Raw genomic sequence first — 21,179 nt, 5'->3', positions numbered from 1 at the left:
CCCCCTTACTATAGCACTGGTCTTACAACTTAGCCAGTAACCACCAATATTCAGTGGCTGTCTGGCTAATTTCAGCAGCTAGATAGATCTGCCAAAAAAGCAGGTGTATCTTTGCCCACTGGGACTTAGCCAGCTAGCTGATGAATATTAGCTTAACTTGGTGTCTTGGCCGCAGATCTGGAAATTCAATGCTGGTCATTGGATATGTCTGGCATTAATACAGTTTCACCGCCAACCACAGTCAATAGCCCTCTGTCTCCTGTGATCTGAATATCGGACAGAATATAAATATAACCAAAACATACATTCAAAATGTATGAAAAAAATCCAAACAACAAAATCAACACTTTACGCTTGAGCACATCCACATAAAAAAGCCTTAGTTCACAGGATATGAAAATAACGGCAGGAGACAAATGGATTCTATAGTTTTGCATCAGAAACATAACAGGTATGAGTTTGTACTGTTATATTCCCTGTTTCTAAAAGCATAAAAACTAATTTAATTTACTTGCACAATTTTTATACAGTGTATCTTTTATTAAAGGCTTCTGGTGAAGAAATCATTTCAGAGATTAAAAAAAAAAAAAAAAATGAAGTTTCAAGTATTATGAAGCTTTCTCTGGGTCTTTACTTCAGTCCTTTGGGGCAAAGGATTAATAGCATTTTTAAAATAGTTACTGTTTATTGCATAGCATGATATACTGGTGTGTGTGTGTGGAGGGGGGGCTTTTACTAAGCAGCGGTAAGCACTAAAGCGTAATTACTGCTACCTAAAAATGACACTTGTGGCATGTGCTCAGGAGCCATTGTTGTTTCGGCATGAGCTTCCAATGTGCCACAAAATACATGTTATATTTTAGCGTGGGGGTTGAGAGTAGACGTGCCCTATACTAGTTAGCATGTGGGCATTGGCACACGCTGACTGATTAATGCAGGATCCGCATGGGAGCCTTTAATGTCTACTAAATAGGTGATATTGATGGCTCACACTAATGACCATGCACTAATTTCACGGTTATGGTGTGGTTTTTAATAAGACGTGGCAATGTCAACCATTTTTGAACCACTTTAAAAAGAGGCTTCAGCGCATGGGAAAAACACATGCTAGGAACAGCTAAACACGCTAAAAAATTTGGAAGTGATCCAAATGAGGCATGTGAAAATTAATTGTATAACAAAAAATTAACAACAAAGGTGACCAATTGGTGTTCAGTCTCTTTTTAATGTAAATGAGTAGACAAGATCGAGTTTCGGCCCAAGAGGGGCCTGCCTCAGGAGTCTTGTAGTTAAGTCGTGAGAGACAAAATCACATGGCTCTTTTACTCATCATGGAAAGTCCCACTTCGTATAAAACCTGCATATGCGGATGAACTGCTAGCTTGAAGAACCAGCGTGCCGAAATGAAAGTGAGCAGAGAAAAGCAGCTGCCGATTATAATTCAAGGATACCTTTGTCCTAAGCCCCGACGCTGCCCAAGCGAAACGCGGGCAGCCTTCGTCAGCAACGGAGAACAAAACAGAATACTGAGCTAAGCACTCTTAAAAATAATATCCAAAGAAGGAGAACTGCTTGGAAATCATTTAAGTTATAATATTTAATTATTTAATTGGAGGGTTGAGGTCAAACCAATGAGGATTGTCCCATTAACGGTTTACAGGCTGAGTTGAATAGCCGGCGGCAAACTGGGATCTGAGTGTTCTCTTATATATTAGAGCTCCAAAATAGTGAGACTATATTAGAAATAGAGCGATCATGCTATCATGCTGACATTTTCAAGAAACATTTAAAGAATTATAAAGATTTTTAAAAAGTGAAGAGAGTATTTTTGGTTTTTGAATTGATATTTTCACACATGGCCTGTATATAATAATTGCTAACTGAACCAAGTTCCCCAGGATCTCAGCTCACTGCACTAGCTATTAGCCTGTTCTACCACTCACATGTGGATCTAGGCCTTCCCGTTTCTAAGCCACTGCTCTAACCATTAGGCTACTCCTCTGCTCATTACAAAAACTATTCATCATAAAACTGACTATGTATTTACATTTTAAATGTCACCGTTCCATAATTTTTAACATAGCCATATGGCTTGATCTAAATTGCTGCACCCAGTTTAAAAAGAATGAGCAGGAAACTGTGAGCTATTCATCAATTCACAGCAGAACAGATCGTAATTTTAAGAACGGATTATTTTCTTCTGTTCAGAATTGTGTTTTTGGAAAATAGAGTCCCCACTCCTCATGCTGGAAATATTACACACTCTTAAATGTATTTTCTAGTGTAAAACTGGGTTGGTTATACGCATCAGATGGGCTACAGGAATTTATTTTTGTTTGGACCGGTTGAGGGCAGTGCCAGGGCTAGCAGAACTGGAAGGCTGGCTGGCACAGAATCCACTCACTTCTTTCCATTGATAAAATAGTCCACACATCCAGATATATTGCTAACATTGAACGATTTACTTCAGCTTGGACAGTCAAATAACTGGGAATATATTTGTTAAAAATTTACACCACTTGCAAACTCCAGCAGGGGTTGCCTGACCATTGGAACAATAGGGCAGTGCCCGAGGGCCTACAAGAGTAAGGAATCCACTCTTACCTAGCTTCCATCTAATCATTTTTGATAGGTGGTTAGGAGCCCATAACACTTACTGCCCAGAGACCAGATCATTGTCAGTCTGCCCCTGACATGTAAATAAGCCAAAAATATAATATTAACAGTTACATTATTTAGGGCTCCTTTTACTAAGCTGGTGTTATTTCTAGAAGCGTAGCGCGTGGTAACTTCCTGCGTGTGCTAAAAACGCTAGCGCACCTTAGTAAAAGGAGCCCTTAGTATTCTTCTTCCTAATTCTCCTTACTTAGTCGTAGTTCTGGGAGTAAAGTTGTTACTTCCTCGAGGGATATCTTGGATAGAGGGCTTTACTTTGGTTGGACTTGTTGATCCAGGTGGATTATATAATAATAATTTTTTCTTTCCCTTGCCTTATTTCTCTCAGGCAGGTTCTCTGTTCCATACAACAGTCCATCAGCTTTAAAGGCTCTAAGGCTGCTTATTACTCCTGGCTACTCAGGGTCAGGGACCATATTAACCAAATATCTTTCTATGGTAAGTTAGAAGATGCTATAACTTGGAGGTTACATATATTTGAAACACCTTGCATTGATGTTAGAGGAAATGCCAGGGTCTCTACCAAACTCTGGTTCCATTGCATAGATCAGTGTCTCTCCAGCTGTGTGCCACGGCACAGTCGTGTGCCCCAAAGAGATTCTGGGTGTGCCATGAGAGATTCCAAAATTTTATTTTATTTTTAAAAATTACCTTCATAAGTATACACTAAAACAGATGACATGTACTTTAAGTACGTAAGAATCTGTCAATGTTATGAGCGTCTGTGTGCATACGGATACAACCGCCCAGAGAAGCATTATTCTTTGACAAGATTGGTCCTTGTAAAATAACAGCAAGTTTTAGCTTTATTTTTTATGCAGTAGTTAGTCTGACTGGAGGAACAAAGCAATCGAGGCGTTGATACCATTTGGTTCCTTTTATCTTTTCCAAACTTGGATTTTCAGCTCTGGCAGAAATTAAATTTAAAAAAAAAAAAAGAAAAGAAACCATGTTTGCTTGTCGACTTTCGAGCCGTGTTTTGAGTTAATTTGCACTCAAAAACAAGCACATCCATCGCATTGATTAGCAATCCTATTCTATCTATTTGAATTTCACCGTTGTTACAATTGCCCACATAGTGCTTAAAAACTTTAAATAAATAGCTCTCAAATTTAAATTTTTGTTGCTTTTGAAATTTTATAAGTTCTATTATAATGTGCCGCGATAAACATTTGCTCTGTTCAGTGTGCCGGAGCTAAAAAAAAAACAGTTTGAGAGACACTGGCATAGATAGTGCTCCAGCTGAGGAGCCGAATCACAGACATTGGCCCTGTCCACAAACCCCGTTTTCCTTCCAAGGACTATCTCCTCTCTCCCCTTTAGTCAGGCAGGGAAGGATGGCCCCTGTTATGGAAACTGCCGGAGTCGGTGAAAAGCCAAAACTATTTTTTTATGGTAGAATGCTGAAGGTTCTGGTTCTGCTGCAGAAACAGAATCTTAAGAAACCAACAAGAGACATAATCAGGATCTGTAGGCCGTGGTGGAGTAAAGGGTGGGGGGCGGTCCTCCCTGGTGCCAGCACCTCTCCTCCCCTCCCATGCCCCCTTCCCTTACCCCGTACCTCTCAAATGTATTTTCCCTGCCACGTGCAACTTGAATGTGTTCCTCACGACCACTTCTCGGGATAAAGATGACAGTAAAAACGAAGGCGACCAAAGGAGCTAGAAATGCTTTTATTCTTCAGGTCTGCATCAGGAGTCTTTTCTTTATTGGTGGTAAATTTTTTTAAAAAAAATTCTATATTCATTTTTAAACGTACAATAAGTGCATCAATATAACAAATAGATCATAAATATGTCACTTAATAGTCATCAAGAGTACACATAAAATGCTATTAACCCCACCCTCCCCAACCCTTCCTATTATATAATAAAATACAATGTACAATATATATTAATAAAATAATCCACCCTCCCCCCTCGTAAATGAACCTGTAAATCAAGGGAAAAGAATCATTTAATCATTGCAATATTTTGTTAATGGCTCCCACACATCTTGAAATTTTCTAAAACACCCTCGCTGTATTGCAATATATCTTTCCATTTTATATATATATGACATAGGGAATTCCACCAAAAATTATAGTTTAGTCTACTCCAGTTTTTCCAATTGTACGTAATTTGTTGAATGGTGGTGGTAAATTTTTAAGAACGACTTAACAGTGGTACCTTATGATAGGAGTACAAACATTAGTATGTATGTGTGTACTGACCATTGTCAAAACTACAATGAAGTGTATTTTTCTCACGTGCTCAGGCTATTCAAGTATTTGATTTGTGCAAATGGCAAAACTAACATAGAATACAGCTTAGTAAAAAAGCCTCCATGTTTTCAGAATAAACAAGATACTGGAAATCTAGCAACAGGATGTGGAAGTTAAGTTACACTGTTCTCCTTGTTATTTCATGGATAGAGCCTAGATGTATGTGATTTTCTCAAGGCTTGGACAACACAGTTAAGAAAATATAAAACACTCTAATAAAATGCAATCAATAGGGGGAGTCTTTTGTCAAGTTCTAAGAAAATTGGCCCTTTAAGTAATAAACAAATACTAAGAATGATCTTCTCTCTCATTTGATATAAAGTCTACACTATGACCCAATTCTCAGTAATTTTATGGATACTGTGAACTCTACCTAGTACTCAGCAGTGTAGCCATGGGTGGGCCTGGTTAGGCTCAAGCCCACCCAACAGTGGCACACTACTATGGGAGCTAGTGGGGATCCCCAAGCCCCGACAGCTGAAGATCACCCCAAAGTCACTAGAACAAGGGTCTCAAAGTCCCTCCTTGAGGGCCGCAATCCAGTCGGGTTTTCAGGATTTCCCCAATGAATATGCCTGAGATCTATGTGCATGCACTGCTTTCAATGCATATTCATTGGGGAAATCCTGATAACCCAACTGGATTGCGGTCCTCAAGGAGGGACTTTGAGATCCCTGCACTAGAAATATCTGTGTCCAGCTCGGCAGTTGGCAGCTGCTTCTTGAGCTGGTACTCAGGGCATGTTCAGTTTTGGCGCATATACAGAAACGGAGTATATACAGGCATGCCAGCCTCAGCAGCAAAGGAAAGAGCTGCCAACTGCTGAACTGAACACAGATGTTTTTGCCTCTGACAGGGAGAACTTCAGCTAGTGGGGCTTGGGGATCCCTATCAGTTCAGGTACCATACTTAATTTCTTTTGAAGCTTGAGTCTGAGGGGGAGTGACTGGAGGTGGTGCCCAATCATTTCCCCTTTAGGAACCACCCACAATTCGTTCTCTGACTACACCACTGCTAGTACGTTATACCGCGTTTGATTTTAAGTTATATCAGAAGTGAAACGTAATAGTGATAAGATTAGGATATGCCACAAAGCCTCAAGTCGAACAAATTTGCAGCTCAAATGTATTTCTTAACATTTAAATTGGAAAACAAATTTTTAGATGAGATGACACACTCAAGACTTTTTATTTCCTGCCTGACTTTCCAGCAACTAAAACGCATAAACATAAATATATTGTGACACATCAAACACTGATTAGAACATTTCTGCATATAATTACCATATGTAATTTACACAGCACTAGACTGCTAACATCTGCATTGGGGAAAACACATTTCACACTGGTTCTTAAAATGTGACGCCTTTTTTCATTGTTGGTGTCAAACATTGCACTGAATATTGTTTTCCTTGTTTTATTGCCAAATTAATAAACAATATAATTAGAAAATGATTAATATGTATGTTAGGGCAGAACCAACTACAACATATAACTTAGCTATCACATAACCTATAAACTAAATATACAATGGAGCAAGCGTTCCTTTTCTGTAAATACTAACTTAAAATTTCACATGCACAAGTTATTTCTGATTTAAAAAAAAAATGCATCTGAAAAACCAATATTCCCAGATTCTGTGTAGGTCACTCAAGTTAGGCACAAAATATTGGGTGTGGGTGGCACAAAGTAACTGGCTAAATTGGCACTAATAATTATCACTAAATTGTGTCAACAAGAACTTAATTGGCTGTACACATCTCCCTGGACCGCGAATAGGGAAATACCACGAATATCCAGCTCTGACCCACCCTCGCCTCCCTCCCGCCTTCCCCCGGCATTCCAGCCTTACCTGGTGGTCTAGCGAGCTTTCGGGGCAGGAGCGATCTTCCTACGCTCCTGCCCCATGCAGATCGCCAATAGGAAATGGCTGCTGTGAGTTCCCGTAGTCTCTCGAGACTACAACGGGAACTCCCCACAGCCATTTCCTATTGGCGATCTACACGGGGCAGGAGCGTAGGAAGATCGCTCCTGCCCCGAAAGCCCGCTAGACCACCAGTTAAGGCCGGGATGCCGGGGAGAAGGCAAAAATATGGGCTTGGTTTTTTTCCCCCTCCCCCCCAAAAAAACCCCCACGATTATGTGAAATCGCGAGTGCGGAAACCGCGAATGGGGAGGGGGAAGTGTAGTTAGGACTTGTGCGTGGATCTACCCTACGTCCTATTCTATAAGATGTGTGCCTGAATTTCATAGCATGCAACTCCAAAGAAGGTGTGACCGTGGGAGAGGCATGGATGAGTCAGGGTGCTCCTAGAATTTAGGTACTGTGTCATAGAATACGTGCATTTCCGTGTCTAAATACCACTAATTGAGCATGACAATTCACACCAGCCTTTGGCAGGTGTACATGCTCATGTCCAAAGGTACTAAATTAATGGCCTTAATAATTAATTCTTCTGAGTAATGGCAATAATCAATGTATAAAAAAAAATCAATAAATACCACACTCTCCTATATCTTAGGGTTCCTTTTACTAAGCTGTGGTAGCGCTTTTAGCGCGCGCTAAGCGGAAAATCTAACGCTAGCTCAATGGAGGTGTTAGCGTCTAGTGCGCGCGGCACTGTAGCGTGTGCTATCCGCGCACTAAAACCGCTAGCGCAGCTTAGTAAAAGGAGCCCTTTGTGTTCTTAATATCACTTATTGCTTATATCATGTCATAATAATGTGTCTAAAACATTTCAAAAACTTTCTTTCAGAGTGTTCATACATGGCCTCAGCGGCTACACTCGAGTATCTTACTTGAATACTTGAGGCTACTTCCTATCATGACTTTAGAAAATCACTAAAAACACGCCTGTTTGATATGTTTTCCTCTTAGTCATGTTACTACCAAATTTACTATGATTCTTAACAGCTTTTACTTTCTAATTGAGCTATTGTCTTAACTTTTATTGATTTTTACCTGTTGTATCCTTTTTACTGATTGTTTTTATCTTGTATTAGATACTAATTGTTTATCTTGTATTTTAAATATTGGTTGTATGTTATTCTTACGTCAGTCGTAAGGCGGAAGTCATTATGCCATTGTATAGATCCATGGTGAGGCCCCACCTGGAATACTGTGTGCAATTCTGGAGGCCGCATTATCGCAAGGATGTGCTGAGACTGGAGTCGGTACAAAGAATGGCCACCCGGATGGTCTCGGGACTCAAGGATCTACCATATGAAAAACGGCTTGACAAATTACAGCTATACTCGCTCGAGGAGCGCAGAGAGAGGGGGGACATGATCGAGACGTTCAAGTATCTTACGAGCCGCATCGAGGCGGAGGAAGATATCTTCTTTTTCAAGGGTCCCACGACAACAAGAGGGCATCCGTTGAAAATCAGGGGCGGGAAACTACGAGGTGACACCAGGAAATTCTTTTTCACTGAAAGAGTGGTTGATTGCTGGAATAGTCTTCCACTACAGGTGATTGAGGCCAACAGCGTGCCTGATTTTAAGGCCAAATGGGATCGGCACATGGGATCTATTCACAGGGCAAAGGTAGGGGAGGGACATTAAGGTGGGCAGACTAGATGGGCCGTGGGCCCTTATCTGCCGTCTATTTCTATGTTTCTATGTTTCTTTGTTGTGAACCGCTTCAAACTTTTGGTATAGCGGTATACAAGAAATAAATAATTATTATTATTGTATTATTATTTTATGTAATGCTCGAGCCTGAAAGTAGCCAGCCTCCTCATCGACCTTCAAATTAATTTTCTTAGTGTTTAAATAACTATATATGCTTAGAGCCAATAAATAACTTATCTCATCTTATGTAGAAACACTGAATGGGGCTCCGACGTGAATTCGGCGTTTCACATTAAAAGCTGTTTCAAGGAATAATCCCCTGCAATGTTGAAACACAATATTCAGCATACCCAGAAGCATACCATCTATATAAAACCATATTCACCATAATTCAAAGAAAACTCTCATTCTAACAAATTAGAAGAGAGAGATTAGAGACGCCACGACCATTTTAGATATACACGGAGAGAGTGGTTTCCAAGTTTATTATATAGTTTGATTAATCACCTATTCAACATTCTAGACGATGTACAAATAGCTAAAAATATCTAAAAAATGGGTAACAAAATGCACAGACATACAATTTATCATATTAAGTTAAAAAAAAAAATGGACATTCTTACATATAGATTAAATCATTTAAATTTAAATAATTTGTAAGTACAATATCAAAACAACAGGGAAATTATTTAAAGGTTACAATCAATATTAAATTTCATATAATTTCATTTCTTTAATGGTGAGTGAGAGTTTTCTTTGAATTATGGTGAATATGGTTTCAGCATATAAGCAATAATTGATATGAAGAACACTAAGATATAGGAGAGTATGGTATTTATTGATTTTTTTATACATATCCAAAGTTAAACACAAAATGTGTGCTAAGCTAGTATTCCATAAAAGCTCTTTGTGACTGACCAGCTGCTTATAGGCGCAGAGAATCTGATGTGCCATGGGTCCCTCACATGCCATTCACAGGCCTGTAAAATCTCTGATCTCTGTGTTTCCAAGACAAGCATGACCAGAGTGCTAAATATATATAAATAAAATGCAGTATAATACCTTAGTGCGGATCATCACAATGCCTAACTTTGGATGCCTTTATTGAATTTGCCCATTAGAGGATAATTGTATAACAGGTTGCCTGGTTTAAGAAAGCTAATAGGTATCTACTTAGGTGCTGTCTTATAAAGACACATATGCACCTATATTATGCTAGGTTTACAGCTGGTGTAACCGTAAGTATATAAATGCAAAGTACATAGGAATATAAGAATTTCCATATTGGGATAGACCAAAGGTCCATCAAGCCCAATATCCTGAGGCCAACCCAGGTCCCAAGTACCTGGCAGCAACCCAAAGAGTAGCAACATTCCAGAGCTACTCTGGATTGTGATGTCCTAATGCCTCATTCCACCAATGCCTACGAGCCAAACTCATCACTGTTGTCACAATGGTTTAATTATCCTATACTTGGCTCACATACAAACATAAGAGTTGCCGTACTGGGACAGACCAAAGGTCCATCAAGCCCAATATCCTGTTTCCAACAGAGGCCAACCCAGGTCCCAAGTACCTGGCAGAAACCCAAAGAGTCCACTTTTACCTTAATATGAAATTTTAATTTAAATATTTGAGGCTGAAGTATCATAAAGGATGCATAATTCTCAGTAAAGAGACCTCTCATAACTTCGATGTTATTTCAAGTCTTCATCCTGAATGCATATGATGTAATCATTTACTTCAAACCACAATAGCAAAGCTGAGATATGACATAGTAGCACAGCAATTACATTGTCCCCCGATGAAGGCTAGTTTAATGGCTGAAACGCTCTAAAATAATTTGAGCGTCGGGCAGTTCATAATCCACCAACGTTGGTCCTGGCTGGGAAACCATTAAGGTAAGTGTTGCTGTTCTCTTTCCATTTTTTCTTTCTTTTTGAAAAAACTAAATTGAACCAATGTACTTAGTCTAAATAATCCAAAGATAAACAAAAAAATAGACTAGTAGAACTTAAGGTTTAAGATACCAAAAGTATTTGGTACTCTCAGATACCCGTCTCTTAGATCAATGAAGTTTTCACTAAGATTGCATATACGGGTTCAGATATCAATCATTGAGTACCAAAATTGCAAATAATATTGTGAAGTGCTATAAAGTGCTGTAAAGTGCTAAATGAACTCAAAATAAGTATGAAAATAAATCTATTGCACTTATCTTAATGCACCCAATACACCCTACGGGACCCGTTTCACCCGAATTGGGCTTCTTCAGGGGTCAAATTTCTGAAAATAAATACATAAATGAAAAAAGGATATTAGATATTTCTTAAACCTTTAAGAATAAAACTTTTGAGAATAAAACATGTGAGCGTGCCTACAATGATAAAATCTTAAAATATATAAGAATGAACTTACTTGTGTTGTCTCGAGTTAACAAGACAAAAAATGGCGCTTTAGCATCGGAGACGCCGACGCATGCGCTGTTATAAGCTATCTAATTACTCTATGCGCATGCGTGAAAGATACCGTATGAATAAAATTTTGTTTGAAAATATGCGTGTCAGTGATGATCTTAGTTAGGAAATTCAATAAAATACTCTCCAATCTATATTGTTGTTAAGACCCTTAGGCGACATGGTTTGTAGTCTATAAATCCACCTAATTTCTTTTTGAGCAAGTCGTTTTCTTCTATCTCCCCCTCTGATGTTACTTTCCTCTTTATCAATACAAAAATATTTAAGATCCTGAAATTTGTGTTTTGCAATGAAGCAATGTTCTACGAGAGGAGCTGTCATCTTATTGTGTTTTATGTTGGATTTGTGTTCAATGATACGTGTTTTAAAGCATCTGGTCGTCATACCCACATATATCTTTTTGCACGGGCAGAGAATGATATATATCACAAAATCAGATGAGCAGGTCAAAAATTTTTTAATTGGATATGTTTTTCCGTCTGACGGGTTGGTGAAAGAATTTTGTGTGATGGTCAAAGCACAAATGCTGCAACGGCCACATTTATGGAAACCGTTAGGTAAAAGATTTCTATGAGAAACCTCTACATTGGTATCCCTGGTAGACGAAAATAATTCCTTGAGATTGCGTTCTCTAGAAAACGCCATTCTTAACTCAGTGTTTTCAAAAATTTTATTTGATTGAACTATTTTCCAATTGTTTTTCAAGATCTGAGCTAAAGTGCTGCCATCGTTAGAATATTTGAGCACACAGGTCATGATCTCTTCTTCAGGGTCATTGCTTTTGTTTTGTTTTTCTTCCATTAACCACTCTCTGTGGACGAATTTGGCTCTCTTCTTTGATTGATGTAATATGTTCTTAGGGTAACCCCTATCTTTTAATTTACTAAGAAATTTTTTAGAATGTACCTTATAATCAGTCTGTTTTGTGCAATTTCTTTTAATACGTAGGAGTTGTGAAAACGGTAAGTTCTTCTTGAGACTATATGGATGACAACTGTTAAAATTTAAAAACGTATTTCTATCTGTAGGTTTGGAATGTAAATCAAATTCAAAGTTATTAGGAGTTTGTGTTATCTTTAAGTCCAAAAACTCTATTGACTGAGTAGAAATCTTTATTGTGAATTTTAAATGGTCATCACAACTATTTAACCAATCAAAAAAAGTGTGTAGGTCTTCTGTAGGTCCTGTCCACAACATCAAGACGTCATCTATGTATCTGAACCATTTGAAAATATATGTTGCAAAAGGAGAATTTTCAATCCATGCTTTCTCAAACTCACACATATAAAGATTAGCTACCGAGGGAGCAAACACTGCTCCCATTGCTACTCCCGATTTTTGTTGGTAAAATTCTTTGTTGTACGTAAAGAAATTTTCTTTCATAGCAATGTGTGCTAAATTAAGAATAAAGTTGGTAGGAATGAAATGTGGCTGGACTCTTTTCTCCAACGTTGCCTTGATGACATCGAGAGCTTCACTTTGGGGAATTGAAGTATATAAAGATATGACATCTAGAGAAACCAATGTAAAAGGAAAGTTATGTTTGGAAATGCTTTCTAGTTTATTCATGATGTCCTTGGAATCCTTGATGTAAGAATCCGATTTCATAACTTCATGTTTTAAAAATTCATCTGTGAAGCTAGACAGAGGCTCTAGAAGTGATCCTCGGGCTGACATAATAGGACGTCCTGGAGGATTTTCTAAATTTTTATGTATTTTAGGTACTGTATAGAAAATAGGAACCATCGGGTTAGGAGGATTCAAAAATCTATAATCTTTTTGTGTCAAAAAACCTTGTAAAAGGCCTTGATTGGTTAACTGTTGTATTTTTCTTTGTAATCTTTTGGTTGGGTCAAATCGTAAACGTTCATAAATTAGAGGATCCTGTAATTGTTGTAAAATCTCTACGTGGTACTTGCTATGATCTTGGACTACGACTGCTCCTCCTTTGTCAGCTGTAGAAATAACAACAGACCGATCTTGAGACAAAGAGTGAAGAGCCTTCCTTTCTTCTGTAGTCAAATTATTAAAACTATATAGATGTTTGTTGTTTTCTTGCCAATTTTCTATACAGTACCTAAAATACATAAAAATTTAGAAAATCCTCCAGGACGTCCTATTATGTCAGCCCGAGGATCACTTCTAGAGCCTCTGTCTAGCTTCACAGATGAATTTTTAAAACATGAAGTTATGAAATCGGATTCTTACATCAAGGATTCCAAGGACATCATGAATAAACTAGAAAGCATTTCCAAACATAACTTTCCTTTTACATTGGTTTCTCTAGATGTCATATCTTTATATACTTCAATTCCCCAAAGTGAAGCTCTCGATGTCATCAAGGCAACGTTGGAGAAAAGAGTCCAGCCACATTTCATTCCTACCAACTTTATTCTTAATTTAGCACACATTGCTATGAAAGAAAATTTCTTTACGTACAACAAAGAATTTTACCAACAAAAATCGGGAGTAGCAATGGGAGCAGGGTTTGCTCCCTCGGTAGCTAATCTTTATATGTGTGAGTTTGAGAAAGCATGGATTGAAAATTCTCCTTTTGCAACATATATTTTCAAATGGTTCAGATACATAGATGACGTCTTGATGTTGTGGACAGGACCTACAGAAGACCTACACACTTTTTTTGATTGGTTAAATAGTTGTGATGACCATTTAAAATTCACAATAAAGATTTCTACTCAGTCAATAGAGTTTTTGGACTTAAAGATAACACAAACTCCTAATAACTTTGAATTTGATTTACATTCCAAACCTACAGATAGAAATACGTTTTTAAATTTTAACAGTTGTCATCCATATAGTCTCAAGAAGAACTTACCGTTTTCACAACTCCTACGTATTAAAAGAAATTGCACAAAACAGACTGATTATAAGGTACATTCTAAAAAATTTCTTAGTAAATTAAAAGATAGGGGTTACCCTAAGAACATATTACATCAATCAAAGAAGAGAGCCAAATTCGTCCACAGAGAGTGGTTAATGGAAGAAAAACAAAACAAAAGCAATGACCCTGAAGAAGAGATCATGACCTGTGTGCTCAAATATTCTAACGATGGCAGCACTTTAGCTCAGATCTTGAAAAACAATTGGAAAATAGTTCAATCAAATAAAATTTTTGAAAACACTGAGTTAAGAATGGCGTTTTCTAGAGAACGCAATCTCAAGGAATTATTTTCGTCTACCAGGGATACCAATGTAGAGGTTTCTCATAGAAATCTTTTACCTAACGGTTTCCATAAATGTGGCCGTTGCAGCATTTGTGCTTTGACCATCACACAAAATTCTTTCACCAACCCGTCAGACGGAAAAACATATCCAATTAAAAAATTTTTGACCTGCTCATCTGATTTTGTGATATATATCATTCTCTGCCCGTGCAAAAAGATATATGTGGGTATGACGACCAGATGCTTTAAAACACGTATCATTGAACACAAATCCAACATAAAACACAATAAGATGACAGCTCCTCTCGTAGAACATTGCTTCATTGCAAAACACAAATTTCAGGATCTTAAATATTTTTGTATTGATAAAGAGGAAAGTAACATCAGAGGGGGAGATAGAAGAAAACGACTTGCTCAAAAAGAAATTAGGTGGATTTATAGACTACAAACCATGTCACCTAAGGGTCTTAACAACAATATAGATTGGAGAGTATTTTATTGAATTTCCTAACTAAGATCATCACTGACACGCATATTTTCAAACAAAATTTTATTCATACGGTATCTTTCACGCATGCGCATAGAGTAATTAGATAGCTTATAACAGCGCATGCGTCGGCGTCTCCGATGCTAAAGCGCCATTTTTTGTCTTGTTAACTCGAGACAACACAAGTAAGTTCATTCTTATATATTTTAAGATTTTATCATTGTAGGCACGCTCACATGTTTTATTCTCAAAAGTTTTATTCTTAAAGGTTTAAGAAATATCTAATATCCTTTTTTCATTTATGTATTTATTTTCAGAAATTTGACCCCTGAAGAAGCCCAATTCGGGTGAAACGGGTCCCGTAGGGTGTATTGGGTGCATTAAGATAAGTGCAATAGATTTATTTTCATACTTATTTTGAGTTCATTTAGCACTTTACAGCACTTTATAGCACTTCACAATATTATTTGCAATTTTGGTACTCAATGATTGATATCTGAACCCGTATATGCAATCTTAGTGAAAACTTCATTGATCTAAGAGACGGGTATCTGAGAGTACACAAATACTTTTGGTATCTTAAACCTTAAGTTCTACTAGTCTATTCTTTCTTTTTGATACACCGTATCATGCACTAAGAAGTCTTTTTAGTCAATAGATTTAGAATTTGTATTTTTAGTTAAGTCAATTGATGATAAACAAACTTATCAATTTAGTTTTATAAAATAAATAAATAAACAAAGATTTTTGAGGTAGGAAGGAGGTTTGAAGTAAATGATTACATCATATGCATTCAGGATGAAGACTTGAAATAACATCCAAGTTATAAGAGGTCTCTTTACTGAGAATTATGCATCCTTTATGATACTTCAGCCTCAAATATTTAAATTAAAATTTCATATTAGGGTAAAAGTGTGTGCTCTAAACCAGTTTTTATATGTGGGTTATTAGTAACAATAACTTTCATAAATAGGAAGTCAGGTACTAAATAAAAAATAAAAAACTATTTGTATTAATTATCCTTTTTACCCCCTTTTTTCCTTTTTTGATTGATATTTTGTGGATTGGATAATTCAAATAATGATCCATGTGTTTGCTAGTAGAAACCCAAAGAGTAGCAACATTCCAGAGCTACTCTAGATTGTGATGTCATAATGCCTCATTCCACCAATGCCTATGAGACAAACTTATCACTGATGTCACAATGGTTTAATTATCCTATACTTGGCTCACATAAGAACATAAGAGTTGCCATACTGGGACAGGCCAAAGGTCCATCAAGCCCAGCATCCTGTTTCCAACAGTGGCCAACTCAGGTCCCGAGTACCTAGCTAGAACCCAAGTAATAAAACAGATTTTATGCTGCTTATCCATGGGACCAAAGAGGAGTCCAGTCAGTTTGTGTCTGTTGAATACCAACAAGTTTGCACATACTTTCTGTAAAAGTTGTACTTTGATGCACAGTTTTGTATGATATCCTAGGAATAAGCAGTGGATTTCCCCATCCTATCTCAATAATCGCCTATGGACTTCTCTTTTAGGAAATTATCCAAACCTTTTTAAAACCCTGCTAAGCTAACTGATTTCACCACATTCTCCAGTAATGAATTCCAGAGTTTAATTAAACATTGTGTGAATAAATACTTTCTCTGTTTTAAATCTACTTAGTAACTTTATTGAATGCCCTCTAGTCCTAGTATTTTTGGAAAGAGTGACTAAATGATTCACATCAACCGCTGATACTTAATTGCGCTGTTATTCTATAACAGAATCAGGGCACCCAGTAGCAATTATAGAATTCTCTCTTATCACATGGAATCAGGATGCCTAAACAGAAGCAGCCAGTTATAGAATTGCCCCTTTACTTTTGAATTCTATAAAAAGTGCTTAAGATCTGCATGCACAAATTTCGGCAGGTGCCCAATTTGCATGTGCAATTTAATTGAACAAGAAGCCAATTAGTGCCAATATTTGGGATCTTAGCAAGCAATTATATGTGCTAATTAGTTTTAATTAATATGTGTGCATATACAGTAAATTTAGATGCAGGATCCATGCCTAAATTTTACATGGGAGTCATGGGGGGGGGGGGGGGTCAGCAGAAATGTGAGGGTCATGGAATTCCTTGGATTTACGCACGTAGTTACAGAATAAGTGGGCTCCATATTTAGTAGAAGTGCAAGGATTTGCACCACATTTCAGTTGGTGCATATGGCCACATCTAAAGGTATCTGTGGGTCCCGGGCATAAGCGCTATTCCATAAACCAGTGTTTCTCAAACTTTTTTAGCTCCGGCACACTAAACGGAGCAAATGTTTTTCATGGCACATTATAATTGAAATGATAAAATTGTAAAACCAATACAAAGTTTGAGAGTTATTTATTTAAAGTTTTGTAAACTATGGGCTCCTTTTATCAAAGCGCGCTACGAGGGTTAGCGCGTCGGACATTTCATCACGCGCTAACCCCCCCGCGGCAGCCTAAAATCCTAATGCCTCGTCAATGGAGGCGTTAGGTACTAGCGCGGCAGGCGGTTTAATGCACGGTATTCCGCGCGTTAAACCGCTACCGCGCCTTTGTAAAAGGACCCCCATGTGTGGGTAATTGTAACAACGGTGAAAATAATTAATGGTAGATAGAATAGAATTGCTAATCAATGCAATGTAATGTAATGTAATTTATTTCTTATATACCGCTAAACTCCGTTAGGATTCTAAGTGGTTTACAAAAAATGGACAATAGTGTGCATTAAAATTATAAGTAATATAAGTTTACAGAGAAATATACATTAAAGGATACAATAAAAATAAGATAAATAAATAAAGAATAGGTACTTAGAAATTCCCTTACTGTCCCAAAGGCTCACAATCTAACTGAAGTACCTGGAAAAATAACAATTAGTTGAGTAATAAAAGTAAGAAATAGAAATAGAAGAAAAAATAAGAAAATAAACATTCTAACAAGACTACATTGATCTAAGGACTTTGAAAGGTAAAAAAGAAGAGAGATAGGAATAGCTGCAGAAAGGAGGAACCGTTGAGCAATAGAATTTTGGAGAAATTTAAATGTTTAAAATAAAACAAAACAAGGGGCAAATCAATGAATGAAATTAACAATAAAACATAAACTGGAAAAAAAAGTGAAAATATAAATCAGAACAGTCGGATTAAAGTCCAGATTGAGATGACTTCAATGTGCTTGTTTTAATTGCAAATTAACTCAAAACGTGGCTCGATAGTCAAGACGCAAACACACATTTCTTCATCCACCATCTGCGGTCGTTCTCTCTTTTTTTTTTTTTTTCAGTTTAATTTCTGTCAGAGCTGAAAAGCTACGGAGTCCTTTTACTATGGCACGCTAGCCGTTTTAGCGCTCTAAAACAGCTAGCGTGTCTTAGTAAAAGAACCCCTAAGGGCTCCTTTTACTAAGATGCGCTAGTGCTCTTAGCGCACGCACAAGATTAGTGCGCGATAGTCGAAAAATTACCGCCTGCTTAAAAGGAGGCTGTACCGGCTAGCACACGCTATTCCGCGCGTTAAGGCCCTAATACACCTTTGTAAAAGGAGCTCTGAGTTCAGAAAGATAAGAAGATGCAAATGGTAACAGTCTCGATTGCTTTGTTGCTCAATAAAACTAAAATGACTTGCCGTTAGCTTTCAAGGACCATTCATGTCTGGGCAGATGCATCCTTACGCACACAGATGCTCAAAACATTGACAGACTCTTGTATATGAGACATGCATGTCATCTATTCTAATGTACTGTAATCTCTTTGGGGCACGCCACTGTGCCCTGGTACACAGTTTGAGAGACACTGCTATAAACCATACCTATCTTTAAGCACCATGGATAGAACAGCCCTGGGCGTTTTGTGTGTGTGAGCGCGCTCATATATAGAATTTTCCCCTTAATAGCATGCATGATAGTGGCTTAGTAGATGAGGGTAGAAACCAACTGTTTGATCTAACTTCTCTGGCCATTTAACCCTGCTTGTATTGCTGGCCATAAATTCTGACTGCCTGCACGATATCAATCCTTTTTTTTTCCAAGACATCTTTTGCTATCCGACTTCATTGGGTAGCTAATCATGTAAGCTCTCCTTTTTAGTTTCCTCCTAGTGTCCCTCCTCTCCCGTTTCCAAACACAAGGTCCCACAGCCATCAAACCAGCTATTAACACCAGGACAACTGTTACATGAATATTTGGCCTCATCCTTTGGGCTTTTGGATGACTACCCATCACCAACAGCTTGCTGCATCCATCCAGTCAACATAAGGAGTGTGCAGCTTGCCAAAACAGACCTGGCTACATGACAATCTGTGTTTCCGCTAGGACATTTAGTAATTACTGAATAAGTAGCCTGCCAGACAAATGCAGCTGCTAATTTCGGGGGTAAATTGTCAAACGCTCAGCTCTACCTAAAGGCTGTGGGTTCTGGTCCAGGAAGTTACAGATTTTGCACCAAGTTTCAAAGAGAGTATAGACATGCATCTTCCTCTTTCAAATCTGTCAAGGGCAAACAGTGCCCAAGGACCTCTGCCCTTGTTTTGTGTGTGGCCAGATTTTGCTATGCAAATAATGTACAAATTTGAAAATAAAATCTGTGGAGGGGCATAATCAAAAAAACCGTCTAAGTCCCTTTTTGGCCTAAGGCCTTAAACGTTGAAAGCAGAAGCAGGGAAAGTGTCCATAACCAAAACAAACGCCCTTGTTTTGATTATGGCCTGCCTCTACCTTCAGCTGTTTAAACGCCCAGCCAACCACTACGTCTACAAGTACACCCCCACGACGTCTACAAGTATACCTCATAATGAACCAAAAAAACGCATAAGCCCAAAACGTCCAACACAAGGGCTTTTAGGCGAAGGAGGAGTCAGTCCTTCGCCTAAAAGCTGGATTCTGTAACCGGTGTCTGTAAAAAACAACACCGGTTACAGAATCCCCCCAACCCCCCACCCCCACACACACAACATCGGGGCAAAAGGGAGCCCAAGCCCTCTTGCCCAGTGGCAGCCGCAGCACCCCCAACGATATTGGGGCAAGAGGAAGCCCAAGCCCTCTTGCCCCGGCGATCGTGCCCCCCCCCCCCCCCCGCCGAGTACGATTGGGCCAGGAAGGAGCCCAAACCGTCCTGGCCCCGGTGACCCCCCCCCCCCCGAGTACAATTGGGCCAGGAGGGAGCCCAAACCTCCTGGCCTCGGCAACCCCCCCCCCAACTGGATCTGGTCAGGAGGGAGCCCAAGCCCTCCTGGCCCCGGCGATCCCCTACCCCCCCACCCCCCACTACAATATGGGCAGGAGGGATCCCAGGCCCTCCTGCCCTCAACACAACCCCCTCCCCACAACGACCGCCCTCCACGAACCCCCGATCGGCCCCCCCCTGCCGACCCGCGACCTCCACGTCCGACCCCATGACCCCCCCACCCCCACCCCCCTTTCCCCGTACCTTTCAACGTTGCCCAGACGGACGGGTGCCAAGCCCGCCCGTCCGGCAGGCCAGCTGGCTCCAGAATGGGGTCGGATTGGCCCAGGTGGCTGAAACCCCACCCACAGGTGGGGCCTGAGGCACCTGGACCAATCAGAATAGGCCCGGAAGCCTTAGGCTCCTCCTGTGTGCGTGGCCTTAAGCACTTGGGTCCCTTTTATTCACTCTGAGCTCTCTCTTAGCTGCTTTATACTCCTTAATTTCCCACTCCAGCTAATTTAGCAGTAAAATCAGAGAGGTTTAAAAGAGGTTAGGTGCTGAAGAACTGGCGAACGAATGTTCTTCTGAGCTTCATGCATTGAAATTACATCATGTAAAGGAAGGAATTCATTAAGTAACAATTAGGAAGTGATGGATCATTGACACAATATATACAGTTTGCTGCTAAAATTAATCTCAGTGTGAGAGGTCAGTGAAGGGAGGAGAACCTCCAGCACTTAGCACAACAAGGCAAGGGCTAACAAACCCCTACCCGCATACCATCATCGGATATCTCACGTGTGCCTTAACAGAAATTGTGCAAAATAGTGTAATAAATAATCACACAAGTGAATTAAAGCCAAAATACCCGCTCTGAGAACCCCCCAGCCAACTCCCAAAAATCAACTCAGACTTAGCTTGGATTAAGTGAAGGCGATTTCCTCCGATAGACAGGAAAGTCCAGGGAATTACTCCATTCAGAGGATCCCCTTATAGCAGGGTTTGTTAGCCCTTGCCTTGTTATGCTAAGTGCTGGAGGTTCTCCTCCTTTCGCTGACCACTCACACTGAGGATATCCCGTTTTACATAAAAAATTTTATATACGTAAAAGACTCGAGGGTTTGCCTTGCGTTCACACATTTTTTACTTCCAGAATACCACTCTTAGAACTTATTGACTTTTTTACTGCCTTCACGTTTGTATCTGTGTATTAAGATACAATAGTTTGTGGAGAGATTGTTCAAAGTGGTAAATGGTAAATTATCATTTACCTGTGTACATAGTTTAAACAATTTCTTGCCCCTCCTGTCACTGTAGTCTGTAGTCAATCTGGC

General features: G+C 39.0%; 1 protein-coding gene across 5 annotated transcripts in view; it reads right to left on the bottom strand.

Annotated features, from left to right (window-relative positions):
- The window catches only part of TAFA5 (TAFA chemokine like family member 5), a 1,062,361-nt gene that overhangs the window by 154,702 nt on the left and 886,480 nt on the right, over positions 1 to 21,179 (bottom strand). The window contains exon 6 of one of the 5 annotated variants that reach the window (XM_033958958.1): positions 8,776 to 8,830. The exons of the other annotated variants lie outside the window; for them this stretch is intronic. Coding sequence (XP_033814849.1) covers positions 8,816 to 8,830 — 15 coding nt within the window. The 3' untranslated portion in view covers positions 8,776 to 8,815. Of the gene's footprint in view, positions 1 to 8,775; positions 8,831 to 21,179 lie in introns of those variants that run through there. 5 annotated transcript variants of the gene reach the window in all.

The sequence above is a fragment of the Geotrypetes seraphini genome, chromosome 9, assembly GCF_902459505.1.
Source record: "Geotrypetes seraphini chromosome 9, aGeoSer1.1, whole genome shotgun sequence".
In the NCBI taxonomy this organism is placed as follows: domain Eukaryota; kingdom Metazoa; phylum Chordata; class Amphibia; order Gymnophiona; family Dermophiidae; genus Geotrypetes; species Geotrypetes seraphini.
Note: the sequence above shows the minus strand (reverse complement) of the source record. Positions and strands in the feature narration are given on the sequence as shown.